This window comes from Labeo rohita, chromosome 20 (genome assembly GCF_022985175.1).
Source record: "Labeo rohita strain BAU-BD-2019 chromosome 20, IGBB_LRoh.1.0, whole genome shotgun sequence".
Taxonomy (NCBI): domain Eukaryota; kingdom Metazoa; phylum Chordata; class Actinopteri; order Cypriniformes; family Cyprinidae; genus Labeo; species Labeo rohita.
Window position 1 is genome coordinate 4,537,787 of NC_066888.1, and position 25,124 is coordinate 4,562,910.

General features: G+C 37.9%; 1 protein-coding gene across 1 annotated transcript in view; it reads right to left on the bottom strand.

Moving 5' to 3' along the window:
- Nucleotides 1-282: 282 nt before the first annotated feature.
- The window catches only part of LOC127182637 (exostosin-1), a 312,637-nt gene continuing 287,795 nt past the window's right edge, over nucleotides 283-25,124 (bottom strand). The window contains exons 9-12 of the mRNA XM_051138031.1: nucleotides 16,758-16,847; nucleotides 10,933-11,093; nucleotides 1,624-1,795; nucleotides 283-878 (exon numbers count right to left, since the gene is read on the bottom strand). Coding sequence (XP_050993988.1) covers nucleotides 693-878; nucleotides 1,624-1,795; nucleotides 10,933-11,093; nucleotides 16,758-16,847 — 609 coding nt within the window. The 3' untranslated portion in view covers nucleotides 283-692. The remainder of the gene's footprint in view (nucleotides 879-1,623; nucleotides 1,796-10,932; nucleotides 11,094-16,757; nucleotides 16,848-25,124) is intronic.

Sequence of the window (25,124 nt, forward strand, 5' to 3'; positions counted from 1 at the left end):
AAAAGATTACGTATTTAAAAGACCCTGCTCCCCCACCTTTAATTTTAACTTTAAGGGGTTTAAAACTTTAATTAACACCCCGTCCCCCATAATTCGCACCATGCTCACAAATGATTAAACAGCTCCGTGCCAGCTTTCGAAACCCAAACTGGAGAAACTGACTGCTGATTTTCTCAAAATATGAAGTACAAATATTATTTGTGTTCTCAAGGGGGAACAAATGGTGTATTAAAAGACAAACACACAATAAAATGATACAAAATTGAATATTTAGGGTGCAAACCCACTTTGCATTCATAGATTTTATTCTTTTTAGACTTCTTTTAAAAAAAAGGATTTCTTAAAAAAAATAATTGAAATTAAAATACATATTGCAGGCATAGGTGACACTTTGAGCTGTCTTTCATCCATTCACACGCCTCTTTTGCCTTCTGTTCATACGTGCGCAGCAGCTGCGGCCCTTGCAGACAACAACACCAACAACGACAACAAATTCCACCAAGCGAGGAGCTGGTCCTATTCTGAGCAAATGCTTGCCACCAAACCTTCATCCGCAGATAAAACCATTCAGTGTTGCATATTTTGTTATAATTTATTCTGTAGATGGAATATATTGTATTTGTATCTGGTCTCTCAAACACTGCAGGTCTGTTTGGGAATGAGTTCAGCAGAGTGTGTAAGGGATTCGTCCCTCACAACCTCTCGATGTCTCTGTATTTCTTGCGTAGGATAGAGACCTGGTCTTTGAAGAGGACGGGATCCAGACGCAACTGAGAGTGAAGGAGAGGCATGAAGCCAAACCAGCTCGTGAAAGAGTTCATGCAGGACTGACGCTGTGCAAAGTGGTCTGGGTCGGCCCATCGAGACGCCTTAGAGCCCTGAGAGAGAGAGAGAGAGAGAGGGAGAGAGAGGTCTGTGTATGGTTGACCAGGCAGATTATGAATGAAAGCAGGAACGTGTTACTGGAATTGGGCAGCACTTTAGAAGACACTGACAAACAGAGCGAACACAGAGTGTTCATTTCACGACTCAGAGAACAGACGACAGTTATGGCCTTACATTCATGAGAAACACTGTGGAAGGATGTCTAGCTGCTTGTTAAAAAAGCTTACAATGTGCTAATACAAACCTACATGCAGCCAATCCTTTGGACAACCAGAGAAACACAAAAAATGTAACAGACATTTTATATCATTCATGAATTCTGTCTCATTACATTAGTATTTTAGAGAAGTTGAGAAATCACAGACCAAAGTTGGATCAATCTGAGATTCAAATCAGCTATTTAGTTTCTATCAGCATCCATTAGACTGATACGAGACACTATTGAAAATGGGGTTAGAATGTACAAGCAGAGTATTGAGAGAGGGAGAGATGGAGAGAAACAGGTGAGACAGACAGAGAGAAGGATAGTACTGCAACCTTGCTGTCAATCATTAATCTTGCCTTACCATGAAGACATTCATCAAACAGGCCAATACTGCTGAATCAGATCCACACACACTCACAGCCCTGGGGCTCTTCATCCATCACACACTGCACAGACATTTCTGACCTCAATAGGGAATCATTCTGGACACACACTTGTCTATTTACAACCCATATACACACACAGACTCATACCTGCTGCATCATGGTCTCCTTGTACTGTTTTTTCTGAGTGACTTTGATTGGCGGGAGTTTGGTTACTGCAGAGACGAGAAAATTCATGAGGATGTCCTCACAGTTGGCCAACTGGTCCACCATTGACAGCAGAGACGTTGGCAGGTAGTATGTATACAGGTGATGATAATACCTGACCAATAAAAAAAAAGAATAAATAAAGATTACTTAAATAACAGAGGATAAGAGAAAGCAAATAAAAATAAGGACACTTTTCCTACTTCATTCTGAATGCTGGTCAGAAACTCTGTCGTTAAGGGACAGTTCACCCAAAAATGAAAATGCTAACATCAATTTCTCACCCTCATTTTGTTCCAAATCTATACGACTTTCATTCATCTTTGAAACACAAATGAACAGTGTTGGGGTTAACACATTACAAGTAACATGAATTGCGTAATTTGATTACCCTTCTTAACTAACTTTGTTTGCCATTAATTGACTGCTCTCCAGTCCCCATGCTGAGAGAAACAGAGAGAAAGTACAGAGACATAGTTTGTTTGTGCTTTTTGAATTTCGTTCACTCTGAGGCTTATATGTATCACTTTTTTAATTTCTTTTCAACTGAAGAAAGAAAGACATGAACATCTTGGATGACATGGGGGTGAGTAAATTATCAGGAAATTTTTATTCTGGAAGTGAACTAATCCTTTATTAAAAATTATTTCTGTTCCTCCATTGAAAGCCTCAAATAGTTCAAACAACACACTGTAAAGTTAATCCATATAAATCCAAATAATGTAGGTTATTCCAAGTTTACTGAAGACACTTGATATATTGTATGTGCATTTATCAATGTTGATGTGTGAATAAAAGCCTAAATTAAAACTGCTCATCATATAAAGCGATCAAGTCTCTTCAGAAGACTTGTTCAATTCATATGGATTACTTTTATGGTGCTTGGATCATATGGATTATTTTATGGCATCTTCATGAACTTTTTGAAATGTTAAAGTTCAAAGAGGACCAAAATCTCTAGGTTTTATTAAAAATATGTGCATTTGTATTTTAAAGATGAACAAAAGTTTTAGAACAATATGAGGCTATGAGGCTCAGGTTTATGCATTGTACATGGGCAGATATCAACTTAATAGAAAGTAATTTTCTAGATAAAAGTATACACATATTTACATAATTCTTTGTCAGAATGCCCTAGAAACCACACAGCAATACATCAACAACCCTTCTAGCATAATAGCAGTGAACATTAATTGGGCAAGCACCCTCTAGCATCCTATAGTATTATTCACAGAGATAGTCCACCCAAAAATAAATGCCCTACTCACCCTTGTTGCTCCAAAACTGTATGCATTTCTTTGTTCTTCTGATCACAAAATAAATTATTTTGAAGAATGCTGATAACCAAAGAGTACTGATTCCCATTGACTTCCATTGTAATTTATTTAATTTAATTTATGTAATTTAATTAATTTTTTTTATTTATACTATGAAAGTGTCAGGATCTCTACTGTGCCAGAGGCAAGGAGCACGGAGACATAGGAGAATTCAGGATAACAGTCTTTAATAGTCCAAAACAAGGGTGGCGAATGTCAGTCCTGGAGAGCCGCAGGCCCGCAGAGTTTTGCTTTAACCCTAATCAAACACACCTGAACAAGTCTGAATGGATATTAGGAAGCTACAGGCAGGTGAGATTTTATTTTGGTTGGAGATGAACTTTGCAGGGCTGTGGCTCTCCAGGACTAGAGTTCGCCACCCCTGGTAACATAAGGCAGACTGGAGACACACGTATCACATGAAGGTAGAGGTAACACCGGACAAAGGAAACATGGGGCAGACACACAGTAAGTACTCAAAACACAAAGACAGTGCAGAGGCGTGATATATCGCCCCCCCCTCCCGGAAGGTGCACCCTTGCACGGTAGGAACAACAGAGGGAGGGACGGGGGGGAACTTGGGAGGAGGATTAGAAGGACACTTGGGAGACAGGGAAGAGACAGGAGGAGCCAGGGCGGAACAGATGTAGACAGGAGGGGCTTAGAGCAGGCGGAGCCAGGTGGGACCCAGTCCACAGCCGTAAAGGTGACCCATGGTGGAGCCGACAGAGGGAGGAGACATGGAGAAGGGCTGACAACTCTAGGGGGCCGACCGACAACGGTGGAGCAGGTGGCAGAGGAGCCCGAGGCTGAGAGCCGATGAGCTAGGACAACTAGGAGGATCCGGAGGACCATGGCGAAACTGGTGACTTAGGCGACCGGGGTGGAAGCGTGGACCCGGAAGGCCACGGTAGAGCTGGAGCGACAGAGGACCAATGTGGAGCCGAAGGGAAAAAGAAGCACGACCGAGCTGGAGGGATGAGGCACAGCCGGAGGAGTGGAGCCCCAATGCAACGGATGGTCGATGACAGACCAAGGCGTAGCCGGCGGAGCCAGTGGACTGCCAAGCCACGGCAGAGAGGAGGGAGCTAGAAGCCAATTTTTGAGGTTGATGGGGTGGTGGTAATTTGCTCCAATCCAGAACAGTCAGTTTAGTGCAGCGTCATACAACGCTGTTAAAATAGTGAGCTGGCTGAACTCAGCCACATACTCCAAGAGGCTTCTAACAATTTTCAAAATAGCTTCTTTTTTATTCCATAGAAGGAAGAAATAGATACAGATTTGGAACAACATGATGTTGAGTAAATTAGTACATAATCTTAATTTTGGGCCAGATTATTTTTTTAATAATCTATTAATTATTGTACATTTTTCCATATATTATTTTAGGACAATCTTTAGAGACAACTTAAATGAGTGCCCCTAACCTATGAATAATAAAATGTTCCTCTGGGTGAGACTCAGAGTATAGTCATGATATCCTGCACAGACAGAAAAACCACCCTGCTGTGAGAACCTCAAAAGACAGATGTTTTAATTTCTGTGAGTGACACCTACTCTCTCTCTCACCGTCCTTATTAAACTGAATCTCCTTTCCTGCCTGCAGACGTCTTTTCTGTCATTCTCTTTCCTTCCCTCTCTCTTTTTTTTCTCTCTCTCTTTGAGGGACAGCCGTCAGAGCGTTCCTCTCAGCCCTGCAGGTGGCTTATCTCTCTTCACACGTTTATTTATGTCTTTTTCTCCCGCACACTTTAAGCTGGGGTCACTTTGCAGGTGGTGTGTCAGCTCGCTGACCAGTAGCAAAGCGGTTAATCTGTGTGTCGGGTGTGTGATGTGTCAGTCTGAAGGTCTGTGTGTGTGTGTGTATGTGCAGCTCTGTTGTGAGTGATGAGTTCAGAGACCTTCAGCTAAAACAAACTGTGAACTCCATCTCACCTGTGCCATTTATCGTTAAAATATGGCTAGTGAAGCTGTCAGACTGAACATTTATTACCTGCTTTAATATCAGCCTGTCTCTGAGCGATCTCTATCGCAGCAGGTCGCACATTCGGCTTTTACAAGCACCTGACACTGACCTCGTACCAGCCTCTTGTCCAAATTCTGTGAGAGCCGCAAAAACCTGTGACTGAAGATTCAACAAGCTGTGCATCCCTGCTGTGCAGTTGCTAGGGTGTTGTAGATGGTCACTACAGTGTTTCTAAGTGGTTGCTAAGTTGTTCTGAGTGTTCTCAGAGCATTATCATACTGTTGCTAGGGTGTTGTTGATGGTGTTCAGGGTATTTTGGTGGTTGCTAAGGTGCTCTGAGTGTTTTAGATCATTGCTGTTGCTAGGATGTTGTGGATGGTGTTCAGGGTGTGTCTATGTGGTTGCTATGGCTGTTGCTAAGGGGTTGTGGATGGTATCCAGAGTGTTTCTGTGTAGTTGTTTTTCTGTTGCTAGGGTGTTGTGGAAAGTGTTAAGTGTGTTTCAGTGGTTGCTAAGGTGCTCTGAGTGTTTTAGAGTGTTGCTGTTGCTAGCGTGTTGGGGATTGTGTCCAGGGTGTTCCTATGTAGTTGCTATGTGGTTGCTAGAATGTTGTGGATGGTGCTCTGAGTGTTTCAGTGGTTGCCGAGGTGCTCTGAGTGGTTTAAAGTGTTGCTGTTGCTATACTGTTGTGAATGGTGTTCAGGGTGTTTCTGTGTGGTTGCTATGCTGTTGCTAGGGTGTTGTGAATTGTGTTCAGGGTGTTTCTGTGTGGTTGCTATGCTGTTGCCAAGTTGTTGTGAATGGTGTTCAGGGTGTTTCTGTGTGGTTGCTATGCTTTTGCTAGGGTGTTGTGAATGGTGTTCAGGGTGTTTTAGTAGTTGCTAAGGTGCTCTGCGCATTTTAGAGTGTTACTGTTGCTAGGGTGTTGTGGATTGTGTCCAGGGTGTTTCTTTGCGGTTGCTATGCTGTTGTTAGGACGTTGTGGATGGTGATCAGGGTGCTTCAGTGGTTGCTAAGGTGCTCTGAGTATTTTAGAGTGTTGCTGTTGCTAGGGTGTTATGGATGGTGTTCAGGGTGTTTCTGTGTGGTTGCTAGGGTGTGGTGGATGGTGTTTCTGTGGTTGCTAAGGTGCTTTGTTTTAAAGTGTTGCTTTTTCTATGTGGTATGTGCTATGCGGTTGCTAGGGTGTTGTGAATGGTGGTTAGGGTGTTTCTGTGGTTGCTAAGGTGCTTTAGTGTTTTAGTGTTGCTATTACTAGGGTGTTGTGGATTGTGTCCAGGGTGTTTCTTTGTGATTGATGTGCTATTGCTAGGGCGTAGTGAATGGCGTTCAGGGTGTTTCTGTTTGCTAAGTTGCCCTGAGTGTTTTACAGCATTGCTGTTGCTAGGGTGTTGTGGATGGTGTCCAGTGTATTTCTGTGGTTGCTATGCTGTTGTGGATGGTATTCAGGGTTTTTCTGTGGTTGCTAAGGTGGCCTAGACTTTAAAGTGTGTTGCTATGCTGTTGCTAGGATGTTGTGGATTGTGCTCAGTCTGTTTCTCTGGTTGATAAGGTGCTCTGAATGTTTTAGACTATTGATTTTGCTAGGGTGTTGTGCATGGTGTCCAGGGTGTTTCTCTATGATTGCAACAGTGTTGTGGATGGTGTTTAGGGTGTTTCTGTGGTTGCTAAGGTGCTTTGAGTGTTTGACAGCATTGCTGTTGCTGGGGTGTTGTGGATGGTGTCCAGTATATTTCTGTGTGGTTGCTATACTGTTGTGGATGGTGTTCAGTATGTTTCTCTGATTGCTAAGGTGGCCTAGATTTTTAAGAGTGGTGGTGTTGCCATGATGTTGTGGATTGTATCCAGGGTCCTTCTATGTGGTTGCTATGCTGTTGCTTGGGTGTTGTGTGGAGTGTTCAGTGTGTTTCTCTGGTTGATAAGGTGCTCTGAGTGTTTTAGACTATTGATTTTGCTAGGGTGTTGTGGATGGAGTCCAGGGTGTTTCTATACGATTGCTACAGTGTTGTGGATGGTGTTTAGGGTGTTTCTGTGGTTGCGAAGGTGCTCTGAGTGTTTGACAGCATTGCTGTTGCTAGGGTGTTGTGGATGGTGTCCAGTATATTTCTTTGTGGTTGCTCTGCTGTTGTAGATGGTGTTTCTGTGGTTGCTAATGTGGCCTAGATTTTGAAGAGTGTTGTTGCCATGGTGTTGTGGATTATATCCAGGGTGTTTCCATGTGGTTGCTAGGGTGTTCAGGGTGTTTCTTTGGTTGCTAAGGTGCTCTGAGTGTTTTAGAGTGTTGCTGTTGCTAGGGTGTTGTGGATGTTGTCCAGTATGTTTCTATGTGGTTGCTATGCTGTTGCTAGGATGTTGTGGATGTTGTTCAGTGTGTTTTTGTTTGTTTGTTAAGGTGCTCTGAGTTTTTTTAGAGTGTTGCTGTTGTTAGTGTTAAACATGGTGCCTTGGGTGCTTCTATATGGCTGCTATGCTGTTGCTAGGGTGTTGTGAGTGATGTTGAGTTTTTTTCTGTTTGGTGCTTTGAGTATTTAACAGCATTGCTGTTGACAGAGTGTTGTGGGTGGTGTTCAGGGTGTTTCTGTGGTTGCTAAGGTGCTCCGAGTGGTTTTAGAGCAACACTGTTACTAGGGTGTTGTAGATGGTGTCAAGTGTTTAAAGTGTTTTTGTGTGTTGTGTTCTTTTGTTTTGAGAGTCTCACTATTTTTCTTTAAACATTAAAACCTTTTTCTTTAAAAATTTCAAACAATGTCAACTCTGGGGTGCTGGTTAAAATGTAACATAACATAACTGCCAGCTAAATTGCAAGATTTTATCATCGATATGAGCCATTTAATTTTGATGAAATAAAAATTGTATGACTTTTAAATCTTTAAAATGTTTAATAAATGGTATTTAATTAAATTATCTAGTTTAAAACCCAATCTTTACTTATCTTGTGAAGCTGACTAGCTGAACAAGTATTTTTATTAAACACTGTTAATTTTACATAATTATAATTATAATGTAGGTACAACATAATGTAGATTTTGCTGTACATACATATTCTTTACAGATAAAAAATAATTTATACCATATTCTGTAGTCTAGTGGTTCTTAGCCAGGCGGCAGGGGCCCACTGGGGGGTTTAGAAAGCCTCCAAGGGGCCTGCAGGATGACTCCAAATGAATAAAACAGTGGTTCTCAATCTTTTTGACTCATTGTTCAGCACAATATTGAAAGGCCTACCAATGTAAGGTAATACATTTCCACTGCCATTTCTGCTGTAATTATGACAAAGCTATTGTATACCAACGTTTTTATAAGCATAAACTGGGAGAACTGTCATAAAGACTTGTTTCTTACACCGAAAGTTATTGTAAATATGACAAAAAATCTAACCTTTACCCCAGTGTCCCTAAAAGTCTAGAATTAATGCTATATTAACCAAAGTATACCAGAGGCAATGTATGTTTTCATGATGAAAGACGAATTCACATTGAGATCACTAGAGAGAGACAACTGAGAAATGTTTACGTGCTAGATTTCAGAGAAAATATTTTTCTCCGTCTAGCTTTATGTGGAGCTTGATGATTCTTGATATATCATTTGTATTTCAGAGTTATATTTAACAAGCTACAAAAACAAATCAGTCACTTCTACAGGATAATCAGTGTACTGTATTAAAGTCTTTTGTGATATCTTCAGAGGAACTTTGGTTCACAACTCTGCATGATGTTCCAGCTATGAAACATGTTGTAGAATCATATTTCACATGTGAACATGTCGCATGTTCAGGGACATGTTAATGTCATGTGTGACTGTTTAGATATTTTTCCTTCTACACAACTCACTGAGGATTGAGGTGTTATGATTACAATTGTAAAGGAAGAGGGATATAGTAAGAGAATATATGAACACTTATCTCCATGGTCAAGTCCATTAATTTCCTAACATATCTTGTCATTATTCATCTGAAATTAGATTTAAAAAAGGACACAATTTTACATAGGTTTGAAAAATATTCAAATATTCACACTGTTTTTTTAATAGTAGAAGCATACGGAGTAACTAAAGGTTTATTAAGCTTTGAAAAGAACATATAACAGCTTTTTTTGTGAGAACAGACTTAAAAGAATAGTTCACACAAATACTATATGAGTTAGTTTCTTCCTTAAAACAGATTTGCTCACTAATGGATTCTCTGCAGTGAATGAATGAGTCCAAACAGCTTCTAGAAACATCACAAAAATCCACAAGTAATTGCATGACTCCTGTCCATGAGTACTTCTTATGAAATGGAAAGCTGTGTGTTTGTAAAAAACAAAAGCCATTGTTAAAGCCATTTTAACCATCACTTCTGGGAAAAATATCAGTCCAAAAATGTTGATGTGAGATGACAACTCCATGCCCTGTAGTCCTCTCACACCAAAATCCACCAATATATTTGTTTAGAACTTTTTTGGACTGTTATTGCTTGTAAACGCTGGTTAATCTGTGTATGTTTCTCTCCTGATTCAGACGAGATAAGCGATTTAATGCTACATTCCACCAAAATTCTTCCAGTGAAGGAAACCAGTTCTTCGATGGCCTGACATTATTTTCAACACATTTGAATTTTTGGGTGAACCATACCTTTAAACTTTAGTCATTATTCTCTAAAAATTCTTCATCGTACCTCTCAAATGTCATTTGCACTGCATATTCAGTCTATCACAAAACAAGCATTAGTGTTTAAGGTCAGACCTGACTCTATGGATCTTCCCCAATAGTTGAATATGCAGAAGTTAGTGTTATTTTTTGGTTATTGTGTATGTAATGCCCTGTGAAGAAGCTAAGCAAGTAAGCAGATTAAAGTAAGCAAAGGATTTTGCTTATTTTTGTAAAGGATTAGTAAACTCAGATAATCAGGTTGTATTAGCTATGGCAAACTGACTACGGATATTTTCAGATGACACACACTTTAATCCACAACTGTTCCTGAGTCTCTGAAACAATTAGAACAAATGAAGTTCTTTGCAAAAAGTTTTATACATTTCTTTCTGCCTTTCTTTCATTCCTTCCTCTCTTGCTGTTGTTATGGAAACCACAAACTGCAAGGTGAGAAGATTTGTACATTTTTATTAATAAGTTCAGTAAAACTACACTTTATTTGTTTTTGTTTAAGAAAACTTATGTCATTATCGTGAGTCTCATTTACTTCCAATGGAGAGTTTTAAAGGAACTGCATGGTGTTCCAGCCATATAAATAGTGAGAATTTAAGTTCCGAATTAAGCTTTTAAACACTATTTCTGTAAACTGAGCAGTCAAGTATGATTATTTACAAAATAATTATTTTATAATTCATTACATAACTAATATACGTCGCTTAGCCCTAGAAAACCTACCATGCTTTTCTTTCAGACATATTGGCAGTCATTTGTTTTGTGTAGATATATTCATACATTCATTATTCATGGATTTTACTATGAATAAGCAGAAGGCATATTCAGTATTGTCTGATCACAAATATTACCAACCATTGATCATGGCTGATGTTAAAAATTTCTGATTTCGGAATTTGGAGTACACTGGTCACATTTGTTAAGTCAACCAGTTATGTAGAACTAGTTATTAAAAAAGAAACACTGGAATAATTTTGAACAAGGCAGGACTACATTTTTTTTCTGTCGGTAGACATTGTGGATGTTATCTTGTCAGTGAATGTGGGTGATATATGCATAGGTTTATATGTGCAGTTTTGATGAAGAAAGGAAAAAAAAATCAATCTATAATAATTAAACACTACTGATATTCTAACACAATGCGGCTAGGCATATAATTTAATGCTAATTAATGCTAATTGTTAACTGGCAAACTACTTTGTATGTGTTTTGTTTGAAAAAAGGAAGCATTGGCAGAACACAACAAAACAAACAAACAAAAAAACAAAAACACTGCAGCAGAAGAAAAACGAATATGCTTCAGGTTGTATTGTGTTGTCTGGAGATTACCTGTGGTAGAATGCAGCTCCTGTGAGCACCATGGAGTACTCATTGGTCCATTTAGAGGTATAACCCCACCTCCCTTTCCCACTGTCCCAATAATGGCTGCGTGCTGGGTAGCCTACGATCCGATCCGGAAAACTTTGCCAAACGATGAAGGCAAAATCCACCTGCGAACCCAGAGAAGACAGAAGTGCACAATTCTGATTGCATAGCTATTTTAGAAGGTGAGTAAATAAAGACGGATTCTTAACAATTCCTTTGAGAACAAACACATTATGTTCACTTTCATTATCTCTTCAAACTTCAGATAAAACCTAAACGAACACACTGCTTAAGAAACTCATCAGAAGAGATTAAAGAAGTAGAATTAACAAAAGCAACATTGGCTCTTTTGATAGTCTCTTAAAAGAACTGACATGGGCTCACTTTCAGTGAGATAAATTATCAAAGGAGCCAATGAGAGCTAAAAGAGAACAAGCCTTTTCTAACTCGGCTCTTTATTTAGCCTTGGATTTTCTAATGCCTTCAGACATGCTTCAGCATCAACACAGCTGACTTGTCTGCATGCAGGGGATGAGAGCAGTTCTTGCTCTGTCAAAGTCAGCGTGCGCACACATTAAAAAATGAACCCTCAAATCAGAGGAAAAGGTTGCAAACGTCCCCCTTAATGTTACAATAGATTAATCGCTGCGTTAGCAGCGGTCTCAGAGCCAGATTTATGACATCATGCAAATAACGTGGCCTTAAGGAATTACAGCTGTAAGGCGCATCACTGCAGCAATGCATTGTGGGTGACACACTGAAATTTGCTCCATTCGTTATGTGTACCGGACCTTGATTATGGATCTGAGCGGGTGGGAAAGATGAATGGCATCTGGAGTCATGACTGCTTGGTCTGAGATTAACAGAACTCACAAATGGCTCACAAATGAGTTAGACTAATTGTCTAGCTCTCTTATTTCCGAATCCAAACTGTTTCCGAAGGTCATAATTGCAAAATTAAAGTGTGTCCCTGAAATTTTTGACATGTCTCAGGCAAAAAAGGTTCATTGTCAATACTGAAGTGATAAATGAAGCACTCACATAGAAGTCACTTTCAAACCAAGTAGTTTTGTGTGTAGTAAAACATAGTTAATTTTCATAAGAGATTGACAGATTTTGTTCATTGATGTGGGGGCTTCAATCTCTTGGTTGTTGATTGAATGGTAGTCTTGTGTAGCCAGACCTTCAGACTGATGGCAGAAGGTCTGAGAACCTTGAATGCTTTGAATGGCCAAGGACCGCCCAAGAGGCCATAGGTTTGACAGGTAAAGCAACCAATCATGTTTCATTTTGTGTCGTGTCATGTTTAGGGGTGTGGAAATGTGCCCACAAAAACAGACAAGTGTGTACAACTCTTGGTCGTATTTTAGAGTCTGTGCCGCAAACTTTACATATTTCACACACTTTTGAAAATCCAGTGTTTAGTTGATCCTGATTAGTGCTCATTGTCACAGTTGTAAACACGATGGCTTTTTTCTGCTGTCACAACATCTTTGTTTCCAGGTGGAATGTTAAAGAACGTGACAACCACATCTCCTTGAAAATCCTGTATAATTCAACCAATCTGATGACGACTTTGAAACTCCTGAAGTGTTTCCAATTTTGTGTATCACATGCATCAGGCGTTCAGCCAGCGGTCTGTTGGTGTGACGCCTGAGACTAATTGGATGGAGGCAGATTTGAATGCAAACTTTAATTGCAGTTAATTGTAAGAAAGAGGCAGAATTTAAAGCCCAAAGTACTGTTCGTTTTTTGCATAGTCAAATGCACAGCCTTTCATAGCATATTCCATTGGATGGTCTGTGCCAACTCAGGCGCTTGACAAATGCTCACTAGAAAGATTCATCAGTGTCCAGTGTCTCTGCTTTTTCTCTCCAGAAGATATGACAGCTTAATAATAATAATAAAAAAGATTTGCATGAGTTTGTAGACTAAAAAAATGCTTACATATTTTTTTTTTTAACACAAATGTTATTTTTAATATTTTGACCCAGGTGTGGGGTAATTTTTTAACCCAAATGCTGGGTTCAACTTGTTGGGTCATTTTATTGGGTTATTGTTAATGTTTTATACCCAGGTGCTGGGTAGTATTTCTATAAGTTGCTGGGTCATTTTTAATGCTGGGTTATTTTGTTTTTACCCTGGGTTGAGCCTGTCTCTGACGAAACAACCTAGCTGCTGAGTTACAGTCAGACAGAGTGCAGGCTTTTTCAGTCCTCTACAGGAGAGACCGGTTCTCAGTGCCCCCAATTTGCACTTCAGTGAAATAAAGGTTTGTATACATTTTATTTAATTTATAAAGTCTTTACTGGTCTGTAAATTGTATTATTTTACGCAACGCAACATAAGGATGAGATGTCAGTCAGCTGCATCAGCAGTGGTTGTTTCGCAGGATGAAAATGCCTTTTGCCTTGCATAAAATAAATGGATTTTATTCATTATTGAATAAGTTGAATCTTAAAATATGTTCTCTAATGTCAGTACTGTTTGTTTATGGGCAGTTTTTGGAGTCAGTCATGGCATCTTTCAGCTATGAGTGAAACACGAGGCTGCGGTCTGAAGTTTGCAGTTACACTGGCGAACAGTAGCCCTTCACCGGCTCAGATTTCGGTGACACACCGGCATGAGAATTATTTTGTAACAAGCGATTACAGAGAACAAAATTAAAAAATTAAATTCTACTTTTAAGTGTTACATTTTTTATGTCTAAAATGTTTGTTAAACAAGTTTAAATGTATGTAATATTGTAAACTATGCTGTATTTACCCAAATAAATTTCAATTTGTCTTGTATTTTGTCCATGTGTTCTTGCTGAATAATAAATATTCATCTTTTGATTATTGCTGTTGCCTCTGTGTGTGTTTTTATAAGTTCCAGTACATTTTAAACCAGCAATATAATTACTTTTAAACAATAGTTGACTTACATAAAATAACCCAGCATGTTTGGTAAAAACATTTAACCCAACCAGCTGGGTCAAAGTAACCCAGCATGTGTTCTGTCCAATATTTACCCAACCATGGGTTGCCAAATAACCAAAGTTGGGTTGTTTTTAACCCACTTTTTTAGAGAGTACTATGAAGAATACAATTTTTTTGTCACGCACTCAGTGTAGTCGTGAAAACCAAAGTATACTTTGGGCTTAAGCAGACTAACTGGGGGCATTATCTTAGTCACTTGGCATTCAAAAAAAAAAAGCAAAGATGGCAGAATTGCATTGTGGGGATCATGCACCAGCCAAGCAACTGCCATTGAGATGAATGGGAATGCTAACCTCCTTGACAAGCACACATTCATAGGGTCAGATGTGCAATAAAGATAAATGGGAAAACAAATACACACGATAGATGAAGACACAAATTCACCTGCATAAACATGCACAAACACTAGATTAATGCTGTAATTTATATTACTCTGTCATTGTACTATAACAATTATTACCCTTTCTGGTCAATTCTTCAGGCCATTAACTGCAGCACAGACAGCATAACCCATGGGCTCCACTGTGCCGCTGTTATGCCGCATATGTGCCTACAGTCTAATGATGCTTGGCGCACAAAAAAAAAAAAAAAACTCAACCCCAATATTACATTTCCCATTTTAATAAGCCAGTTAATGAGTCGAAACAATGCAATTATCAATTCTGTGGAGCCATAGCGCCGCACAGGCTTAAAAAAATGGAAACTATTTCTAAATATGCCATATTCTCACATTCTCAGCACTTTTCAATTAAAACCCTCTCAAATGCTTAAAGGGCAATTACTAGGGCAGATTACTGTGCAAAACGAGCAGAAGCTTCCCTCCAAATGTTGCTGGATTTGTTTAAAGCCACAAGAGCTTCCCCACTGAAACTGAGACTCATTAAACTTTTGTAATACGAGTTCTGTAATCTTGTAACGCTATAAAAGTTAAGTGGATATTCTGGCCAGGCAGAGGTAAAGATGTACTGGGTGCAGTTAATAAAACATCAGTATGATAAATTATGAATAGCAGGTTTCAAACGCACACTGAGCTTTGCCATACGCAATGAACTTGAGAAATTAGAAGCTTTCCAGCTATCTGATCAGACACATTCTCACCAAATGTGACACTTGAAATATTATTCAGAAGCAGATTAAAACTGACAACATACATTGCTGTGCAGCCAGTGCATTTTAAAATTGCTAGTAAATTTCACAAACAATTACAAGAAATGTCAAGTAACATTGATTTAAACACTATACTTTGAAGTGGAGAGAGATCCGTCTTTTGGATTTAATTTGTTTTGCTAACTTCTACTGCTGAACGGTGCAGCTTTACAAAACTTGCAACATCAAAGAGGATCAACAAGATCTTTCAGGATCTGACTGCAATGGAGCTAACAGTACATTCCATAACCAGATTAATTCCCACATTGTTTTTTCCTCCAACCCCTGCCAGGAATTTACAAACAAGCTTCATGTTCCCATAGACTCTGCCAGGAAAGCTGCCGAAAATGTTTCTTTTTATTTTTAACAAACCCTGTAAACTGTTGGAGAATCACATTGCCAAGGAATCCTTTCTGGCCCTTGGATCATCTCTGCCTTAATTAAACTTAGACCTACGACACCCTAATCATCAAAGCACCCTGTTTGTTTTGAGAATAAATAAATCCCAGAATTCTTCACATTGCCTGCAACATCTTTGCCAGATGGTGCAGCCATGTTTTGTGAATTGGCACTGCAGCCACTCAGATTTGCATATCACAGCTCGAGGAATGATAGTTGTTAACTACACATTTATAATCGTTTTAAATAATAATTACTCCAGATTTGGCCAATTTGCTGGGAAACTGGAATCTCATTCAGGCACTTGAAGCATTAACTATTCATCTAAAATCATAAGGACGTAGCTCACTCAACTTTTAAAATGTGTGTACCCTTTCTGTCATGTCATTGTTCTCATCAAGCGTACTACGGAAAGTATAAAAAAGTACTTCCAAGGTCAGTGGAAAAAGAGGCTGTATATGAACAAATGAATTAAAGGTATAATGTATTTAGTGCAATCATTTGTGTCCTGAGTTGCTTATGAAAGCATTATATCATAAGTCTTGAATTCAAAATATAAATGAAATTTCTCCTATAAGCCAGTGTGTAGGAATAAACTGAAGCAAATAGTCAAACGCTATAGCTATATGCAAATCATATTTTCATGGCATGCAACCTTCATTAGGCATTGTTTTCATGCAGATAAACACACCCAAATTTAAAATACAAAGCAGCCAATGACAGCATCATTACAATCAATAATGCACCAGCACAAAAAAGTGACAGAAGATCAGTTTTTTAAAAAAGATCAATAGGGATACCAACATCTATTTATGAATTTGGACGTCCGATTAGAGACGTTCTATTTTCTTGTCTCTCCATTTCTTTCTCTTTGTCTAGCACATATTATTGTCTGATTAAATTATACAGCTGAGAGCAATTAAAAATGAGCCCAGCAGGCTGCTGATGCTGCAGTGTGCAAATATCATCTCTTCTCTCAGGGAAAATGAAGACAGAGAATTGACATTAACAAAGTGCAGAACAAACACAAAATAAGCCAGAAATGGACAATACATGCAGCATCACAAATACCACTGAATAAAAGAGACAAAATAATGAGGTGAAAAAGGAGAGGACAAGGGAACCTGTAGACTGGGAGAGCGAAAGTTTATTGGCGAGTGAGCAAACATGCTAAAATCAAACTCAATTAAAATTAGTTCTGTGTTTTCTTTCATTTCATTTCACAAAACATTTATTATAATTAGTGAATGTGTGATCTCTCACCTCATTGGTGGACAGAACTGAGTCCTCGTCCAGGCTGAGAACTGCATCAGTTTTGATAGCTTGATGAGGGAAAAAACGGCCACTCATCGTCTGAAGAAAAACAGGAAATGACATTAGTGATTCACATACGTTAAGCACAGATTCAGGCTGAAATTAGTTAACATGCACATTTAATTTTTGCATAAGATTTGCATTCTGAAATAACAATGCATTTATTAATGAAACTTTGACACATCCTTGTCAATCATCGCCTACGCCAGTGACATCTGTTCGTGTCTTATCTGTTCATCAAGTGAAAGTCACAATAGTTGAACATCTGCCAAAGTACATTATGCTAATTTAAACCTTGCAGTAAGAAAAAGGACATTAAATACAAAAATTAAAAAGGTGTACTGAAACTTTTATGCCATTTGAGGTCATTGATCATGTGGATCGCTGAATTGTGTACATGTACTGCGTATTTGTGTCTGTATACCAGTGTCAGTTCACGTGTTTATAGTCTCTCAGGGTGCAAATGCCAATTCAATAAGCCATTTGGCCCAAGAAATAACTATTTTATGGAAGACTGCATAGTTACAGCCTAGTATACACTATATAGCTTACTGTCATGCCCATAGACTATTGACTGTCCTGTCCATATGATGCAATTGTGTCAGGGACACAGGTTTTTATGTGGTGAGAAACAAAGTGTTGTTGCAAGGTACAAACTAGTTTTCACTGTGGATTTGCAGCGAATAAAATCTTAATTTTTAGAGCTTTGAGGCAAATAAACAATATGTAGACTACTACAGCACAACTGTAAATCCTGTTAATGTTTTCAGAGTAACGTCAATAAAATAATCAGTACTTATTGAATGGATATTCTGACTACAAAGTCAACACACATTTCTACTCCTTTTTTCCCAAACCTTGATAGCACACATACATCACAGAGACGTCTATTAGACATCTGCATTTACATCTGGAAGACATATGTCTATAGGACATTTCCTATCAGATGTCAAACAGATGTCTATTAGATGCTTTTAAGATGTTTATGTAAACATCTTAAGACATCTGCCAGATGTTTGTACACAGTAGATGCTTTCCAGATCAAGTGATCTTTAACATCTTGCAGATGTACATGTGCTATCTGGGAGGGTGACCCAACATAGTTCCCAATTGCAACCTGTTCTTGTTGACATCTGCCTATTTTATTGTAAAATATTTTAGAGTTTGAATGTAACAGCCCTTGACATCAACTATATAAGATCAGATTGACCTGCGCCCCATTTTTGAGATCTAATTGAATGACTGTTTGCCAGGCAGTCAAAAGTACTGAGAACAGGTTATCATAGCAAAAGGGATGTCAGCAGGGCATTGGATTTGGTCTTCAAATATCTTACAGATTTTCTCTGAAGGTCCTGTTTATACTGCCAAGCCGTTGAGAGGTTGACTGGCCACAGAACACTGTCGTAGCAAGACATGTTTAGCGAACAGTGTGACTTTGTGATATCAGTGATAGAGAGAAGGGGGGCTGTGTTCACCCATCATTCCCTCTGTGATTAGCCATTCATCACTGCCACAGCACTCCAGAGAGATGATGACATAACATGTTGTAAAAAAAGTCTCCTTGCACAGATAAAAAAACTGACAAATTATGTCTAGAAATGTTAGATTCTGTTGACAAATGTTAGATTGTGTCAACATATGCCAAAATGTTAGATCAAATCTGTACACCAGGAATACGGGATTCAGTCTTTTTTATCAGATCCCTTCAGTGGATATCTGTTTTGTCTAGCATCCAAAACCAGTCAGCAGAGTTCTGTCTGAAAACAAGCTGACAGCAAGTTTTGTAAAATTTTATCATCATTTACTTGCCCTCATGTTACTTTCTAACCTGTATGACTTTCTTTTTTCTTGTGGAACACAAAAGATATTTTAAAAAATGGTGGTAACCAAACAGTTTTGGATTAACTTCCATTGCATGGACAATCAGTTCTCAAAATACACCATATAGACAAAAGTATTGGGAAATTACACCAACTTATACAACCCCAATTCCAGAAAAGTTGGGACGTTTCGTGAAATGCCACGATCAAGAATGTTATCCGTTCATTCTCTTTAACCTTTATTTAATTGACTAACGTACAAAGAAAAAAATCCAATGTTTTTAGTGGCCAACTTTTAATTTTATCTTGTAAATATAACTAAATTTGGATTTTTATGGCTTTAAAAAAGTTGGGACAGAGGCATGTTTAACACTGTGCCACATCAACTTTTTTCCTTTTAATTACAAAGTTTAATTGTTTTTTGGAATTGAGGATGCTAACACTTCTAATTTTGCAAGCAAAATTGTTGTCCAATCTGGCTTGATAAAAAAACTTCAGATGCTCAGTAGACTGCGATCGTCGTTGTCTGATTCTCCTTTTCATGACTGGTCATACATTTTCAATAGAAGACAGATCTGCCCAGTCTAGCACATTCAGGCTGCGTCTAAGAAACCACGCTGTTGTAGCACATGCAGAATGAGACCTGCCATTATCTTGATCTAATAACCATGAAAGATGTCATCTTGATGGCAGTATATGTGTGTACAATCCCAATACATACCTCCATTTCAATGGTACTTTCGTACATATTCCAGTCACCAATGCCGTTTGCTCTGCTGCACCCCCATACCTTGACAGTCGTTTGCATTTGCATGAAAGTCTGGATGGTCCCTTTGGTCTTTGGTACCGAGAACTCGACATTCACTTTTCCCAGAAACAAGCTGAAATGTGGACTCGTCTGACCACAGCACACATTTCCATCGTCTTTTTGACTATCTGAGATGAGCTCTGGCCCAGAGAACTCCATGGCATCACTGCACAGAATTGATGCTAAAGTAACAGAAATTCAAGTTGCATGTATTGATGCAGCTGCAAAATTAAGTGACAGCGGTTTTCCAAAGTTCTCCTGAGCCCATGTGTCTATATTTAACACCGCAGCATGACGGTTTCTTATGCAATGCAATCTGAGGGCTCAAAGGTCATCCACATTCACCTGAGGTGTCTTGACTTACCCTACACAGATTGACATTTCTCTGGATTCCCTGAATCTTTTCTCAATATTATGTGTGGTAGTTGGTGAAAGACCTAATTTTTTAGTGATTTTCTATTAAGAAATGTGATTTTTGATTTGTTTGACACTTTTGTCATTAAATTGGACAGGGCATGCTTACTGTGAATGGTTTCAAAACAGTTTAATTTGGATATTCTATAACCTTTTCACTTTTATTTTGCCTCTGTTCCAACTTTTTTGGTGTGTGTTGCAGCCATGAAAATCAAAATTTGGTTACATTTACAAAATAAAATTAAAAGTTGGCCACTGAAAACATTGGGATTTTTTTCTTTGTAATTAGTCAATTAAATAAAGGTTAAAGAGGATAAACAGATAACATATTCTTGATTTTATGGCATTTCACAAAATGTCCCAACTTTTCTGGAATTGGGGTTGTAAATGGCATAATAAATACATGACGTCAGATCCCTCTTTGCAGGCTTAACAACTTGAACTCTTCTTGGAAGGGTTTCCACAATATTTTAAAGCGTTTCTGTGGAATTTTTTGCCCAATTATCCAGCACAGCATTTGTGAGGTCAAGCACTGATGTTGGATGAGAAGGCCTGACTTGCAGTCTTTGTTCCAGTTCGTCCCAAAGGTGTTTGATGGGGTTGAGGTCAGGGCTCTGTGTGGGCCAGTCAAATTCTTCCACACTGAACTCATCTAACTCATCTTTATGGACCTTGATTTGTGCTTTGTGCACTGAAACACAGTTATGCTGGAATAGAAAAGGGTCTTTCCCAAACTGTTCTCACAATATTGGAAGCACAGCATAGTACAAAATGTCTTGACAAGCTGAAGCATTAAGATTTCCCTTCACCTATTCCAGTCACTGGAATACTATTATCTAGAGTCTGAGTCTAATCTGAGTCTTTAACCAAACGAATCAGAGTCCAAAATGGGCCGAGTTTAATACACCATTTTTAAGTTCGACTCTGCTGATGTTAATCTATTTACTTTCCTGTCTGGTTTGTTCGTTGAACAAAACAGCAGATTCTGTGTTATGATTGATCTGATTGCCTGTCAATCAAACGCCTAGTGAAGGGTGCTAAAAGCCTGGTCATTGGACAGTCAGCATAGTTCAACCTCTTTTTCGAGTCTTATGTCATGAAGAAAAGAGATGTCGTTGAAAGTGGGAGAAATTTAAAAGCGCAAACGATTAAAAAAAAAAATATATGTGCATGGATAAATCATTTATAATAAATACTTTAACACTGTGTAAAAAAATTACAATTGTAGTTTTTGATTTCATGGCGACTTTAAAGTCAAGGGGAATTGCTGCTTGCAAAATAAGTGTGTGTAACCAGTTTGTCTATTGGTTAATAATAGCCAATTAGCTGCATGGCCTTAGTGACATCAGCAGAGAGGTAAAGTTGTCTCAGTAGAAGACCAAATTATTAGTCTAGATCTGGCCTTGAAAGTTCTAATCTTAGTCTGGATCTTGACTTAAACTCTGCAAAAACCCCACTGTGTGTCCATCTGCCTTTAATGAACATAGCACACACTATAAAAAACAATTTGTTGAGTCAACTTAACATAATTTGTAACCTGGCTTAAAATTTTAAATTCAGTCAACTCAAAAAAAAGTTCATTCAACTTGAAATGTTAAATTATACTAAGTGACAACTTAGATATTTGAGTGGAATCAACTTGTTACTTAGTACAACTTAACATTTCAAGTTGACTAAACTTATTTTAGTTGACTGAACTTAAAATTTTAAGGCAGCAGGGTAACAAATTATTTTAAACTGACTCAGCAAATTGTGTTTTTTATTTTTTACAGTGCAGTAGAAATGAACATTTCTGATATCATTTAGCAGTATCTTAAAAACACACTATTAGGATGACACAGTTTTAATCTATTACAGTAAATGTAGGCTACAGGGGAGGTTCAAACCTAATTACAGTATTGACTCTTCATTAATACCTCTGAATAATTAATAAAACTGTTCATGTGAAAAAAGACAGATTTTTAAAATGAAAATAACTCCACATACACCCCTGTTCCAAGGATGTATTCTCATTAGCATAACAAGCTCTGAGCCACCAAAGGGCCAAATATAGATTCAGAGTAAAACAGGCAATAGAATCAATTGACTGCTGAGTTTTGGTCATTAGTGAAGATAATGAATGCGTACAAGCTGTGTAAATCACTGATGCATAAAAAACTGAATCACAATGTCATGTTTTAAACTGTTTAAAATCCATCTTGCTTTAGCTGAAAACAATAAGACATATAAAACAGTGAAGATTTAAAAAGATTGTCCTATTGACTTCCATTTTATGTGCTTTATTAAAAAAATACGCATTATTATATGTCACAGATGCTGTGACTGCAGCATGTAATATATGCATATCACTGCATTTATCATTCTAAGTCTTCTCTCATATATGTAGGGGTTCTGGAAAGGACTATGTAGTTATCTGGGAGGCCAGCTGTCTTTGTTGACACATGGCTCCTTCCTCTGATATCACTCCTTTTCCCTCAAGACATGCTTTATTTAACTGTAAAGCTCACATAATCTTCCACAGGGACTGTCTGCCCTTTACTGTCTCTCTCTGTTTTCATCGCCTCTTCTCTTGCATTATATATTTTAGAAATGGTCAATATTACATATTTTTAAAAACAGACTACTAGTTTTATAGACGCCCTAAGACATGAGTTGGTTTCGGGTTCACCTGACCCTGATTAGATAATTCTTAGGGGGCATTTAAATAAGACATGTGAAAAACTGCTGGATAGAGTTTAATAGAATGGAACACAATGTAGGGAGACACATTTTTAAAGCGCTTTATAAATGTAGCCCTTGTGGCACTATATAGATTTGTGACACTAAAGACTTCACAGCATGGCAGTAGTGCTTTAAAACAGTGCCCAGACAGGGTTTTACTATGCAAACAGTTAAAGCACACCATTTAGCATGCTAATTTAAGCACTGCCGCTAAGTAAAACAATGCTAAAATCCAGTTTAGCCAGTAGCTTTCTTAACTGGTATACCTTTGTGCCATGTGTATTTAAATAAAGTCAGTATGATGCAAATACACCTTCTTTTTATGTAAATGTATTTATGACTTTTCCCACAAAAGTCTGAGTACGGATACTAGTAACTTAACTATATTTTCTGGTAGGATGACAACAGCAAAAAACTACTTCCAACAAATAGCAGTATAGTAAAACAACAACCTGAGGGAATATTCAAACATACTCGCGTAAATGTTGCAAATTTAAAATGTCTAAATGAAATCATTCTAATGAAGAAGTTTGTTTGAATGGTTAGTTTAAATATACAATAGTAAAAATATTTACAGATTTGAGTCACTCTACTGTTATTGTTAAAGTTACATAAATTAGGGTTTTTGGTTTAAGGCTGCATATTTTCCGAATGCATATCTTAACGTGAACATTATTTTTTTTCCACCTCATGATTCCTAATCAAAATGTCATAACTCAATGTTCTGTCCAATCATTTCGTCTGCATACTTTCTTACAACTGACTGTAATGTTGCATTCAGATCTTCCTCAACCAACAACAGATGGATAGAACCAAGTCCTACTTTTTTTCCAGTACATAATGTGCTACACTCATGGCAATATGGTGGAAAAGATCCATTTCACTGGGATTTTAATTTACCGTTCAAGTTCATTGTTTTTGTGCAAACAATGTACGACTGCAATTTATTATTATTATTAATATTTACTTATTTTTCATTTAATACTTATGTTTTATCCGTAACAATATATTGGCTCTTCAGTGTGTTTTTTTTTTTTTGTAGTTTGTAATGTAACAAATGACTTTTTCAAGATAGTTGGTTAACTAATGATTAGCTGGTAGCTTGTCAATCTACACTTAGTAGCTACGCCAATAAACCCAAAGCCAAATGATGCGAAAATTGTGTTCTGTGTTGATTTCAGTTAATTTTATCTGATTTTAGTGCTAAAACTATGGAAGTTTATTTCCACCATGGAATAAAAAAACGTAATTACATCTTTTCATCTCACAATTCTGAGTTAACATCTCACAACTCTGATTCCTTACACTGTAAAAAACAATTGTTGAGTCAACTTAAAATAATTTGTTACCTGGCTGCCTTAAAATGTTAAGTGCAGTCAACTCCAAAAAAAGTTTATTTAACTTGAAATGTTAAGTTATGCTGACAACTGAGATATTTGAGTTGATTCAACTTAAAATTTTAAGGCAGCTGGGTTACTTACCCAGCTTTTAAGTTTAACAAACACAAATATCTAAGTTGTTTCTTAGTACAACTCTCGACGTCGCGACTGACGAATTGGGATCCCAATTTTTCGGTCATTACCGACATGACATCTCCGTTCCGTCGTTCAGGGAATGAGGGTTACATTCGTAACCAAGACACTTTTTTATAAACTATATAGAATTGCAAGACATAAACACAGTTGTGAGAAGAACAGTCTTTATTGGACGTTTGTAACTCACAGTTGTGAGATATTAAGAAAAAGTCTTCCAGTAGAATAAAACATAAGTGTATGTGACTTTTTATCTCACAATTCTGACATTTTCTTGCTATTCTGATTCTAAATTTGTTTCAGAATTACAGTTGTGAGATTAAAAAGTCTCAATTTCCTGTTAAAAGAAAAGAAAGAAAGAAGAAGAAGAAAAAAAAAAAAAGGTTAGGTATGTTTTGAAGCATGACAGCTGGTTTGAGCTAAATTAAGCTGGTCCTTAGTTGGTCCAGAGCTGGTTATGAGCTGTTACTTATAACCAGTTTAGGACCAGCACATGGCCATCTTAAATCAGCTCATGACCAACTAAGGACTAGATTAAACCAGCTCAAACCAGCTGCCATGCATTTTAAACATACCTAACCAGCATATAATGTTTTTTTCAACAGGGCTACCTTTTATATTTTTTTTATTCTGCAGCAGAAACAAACTTTCATATGAAACAACCTAGTCAGCACATGAAAATTGTATATCAGCATGTGTAATTTATTTTCCCACACTCTATCTTTCTGTTTATGCCATCAAACATGTCTAACAAACTTCAATATAATGCCACAGGACAGGACTTCACTCATTCACTCACAAGTGCAAACTCAAACACACACACACGCACTCGATTAAGTACCGGACACAATGCTTCAATACCGGACACTGTCAGCGTGTACGCAAACACAGCTGCAGTGAGGTGGCGGGGGAGGGGTAAGAACAGTGATGCTCAGAGTCGATTCCAAAAAGATTTGATTCACGGGCATAAAGAATTGCGAATCTCGGGTGATTCAGCTCCAAATGCAAAGCCGTGCGTGGT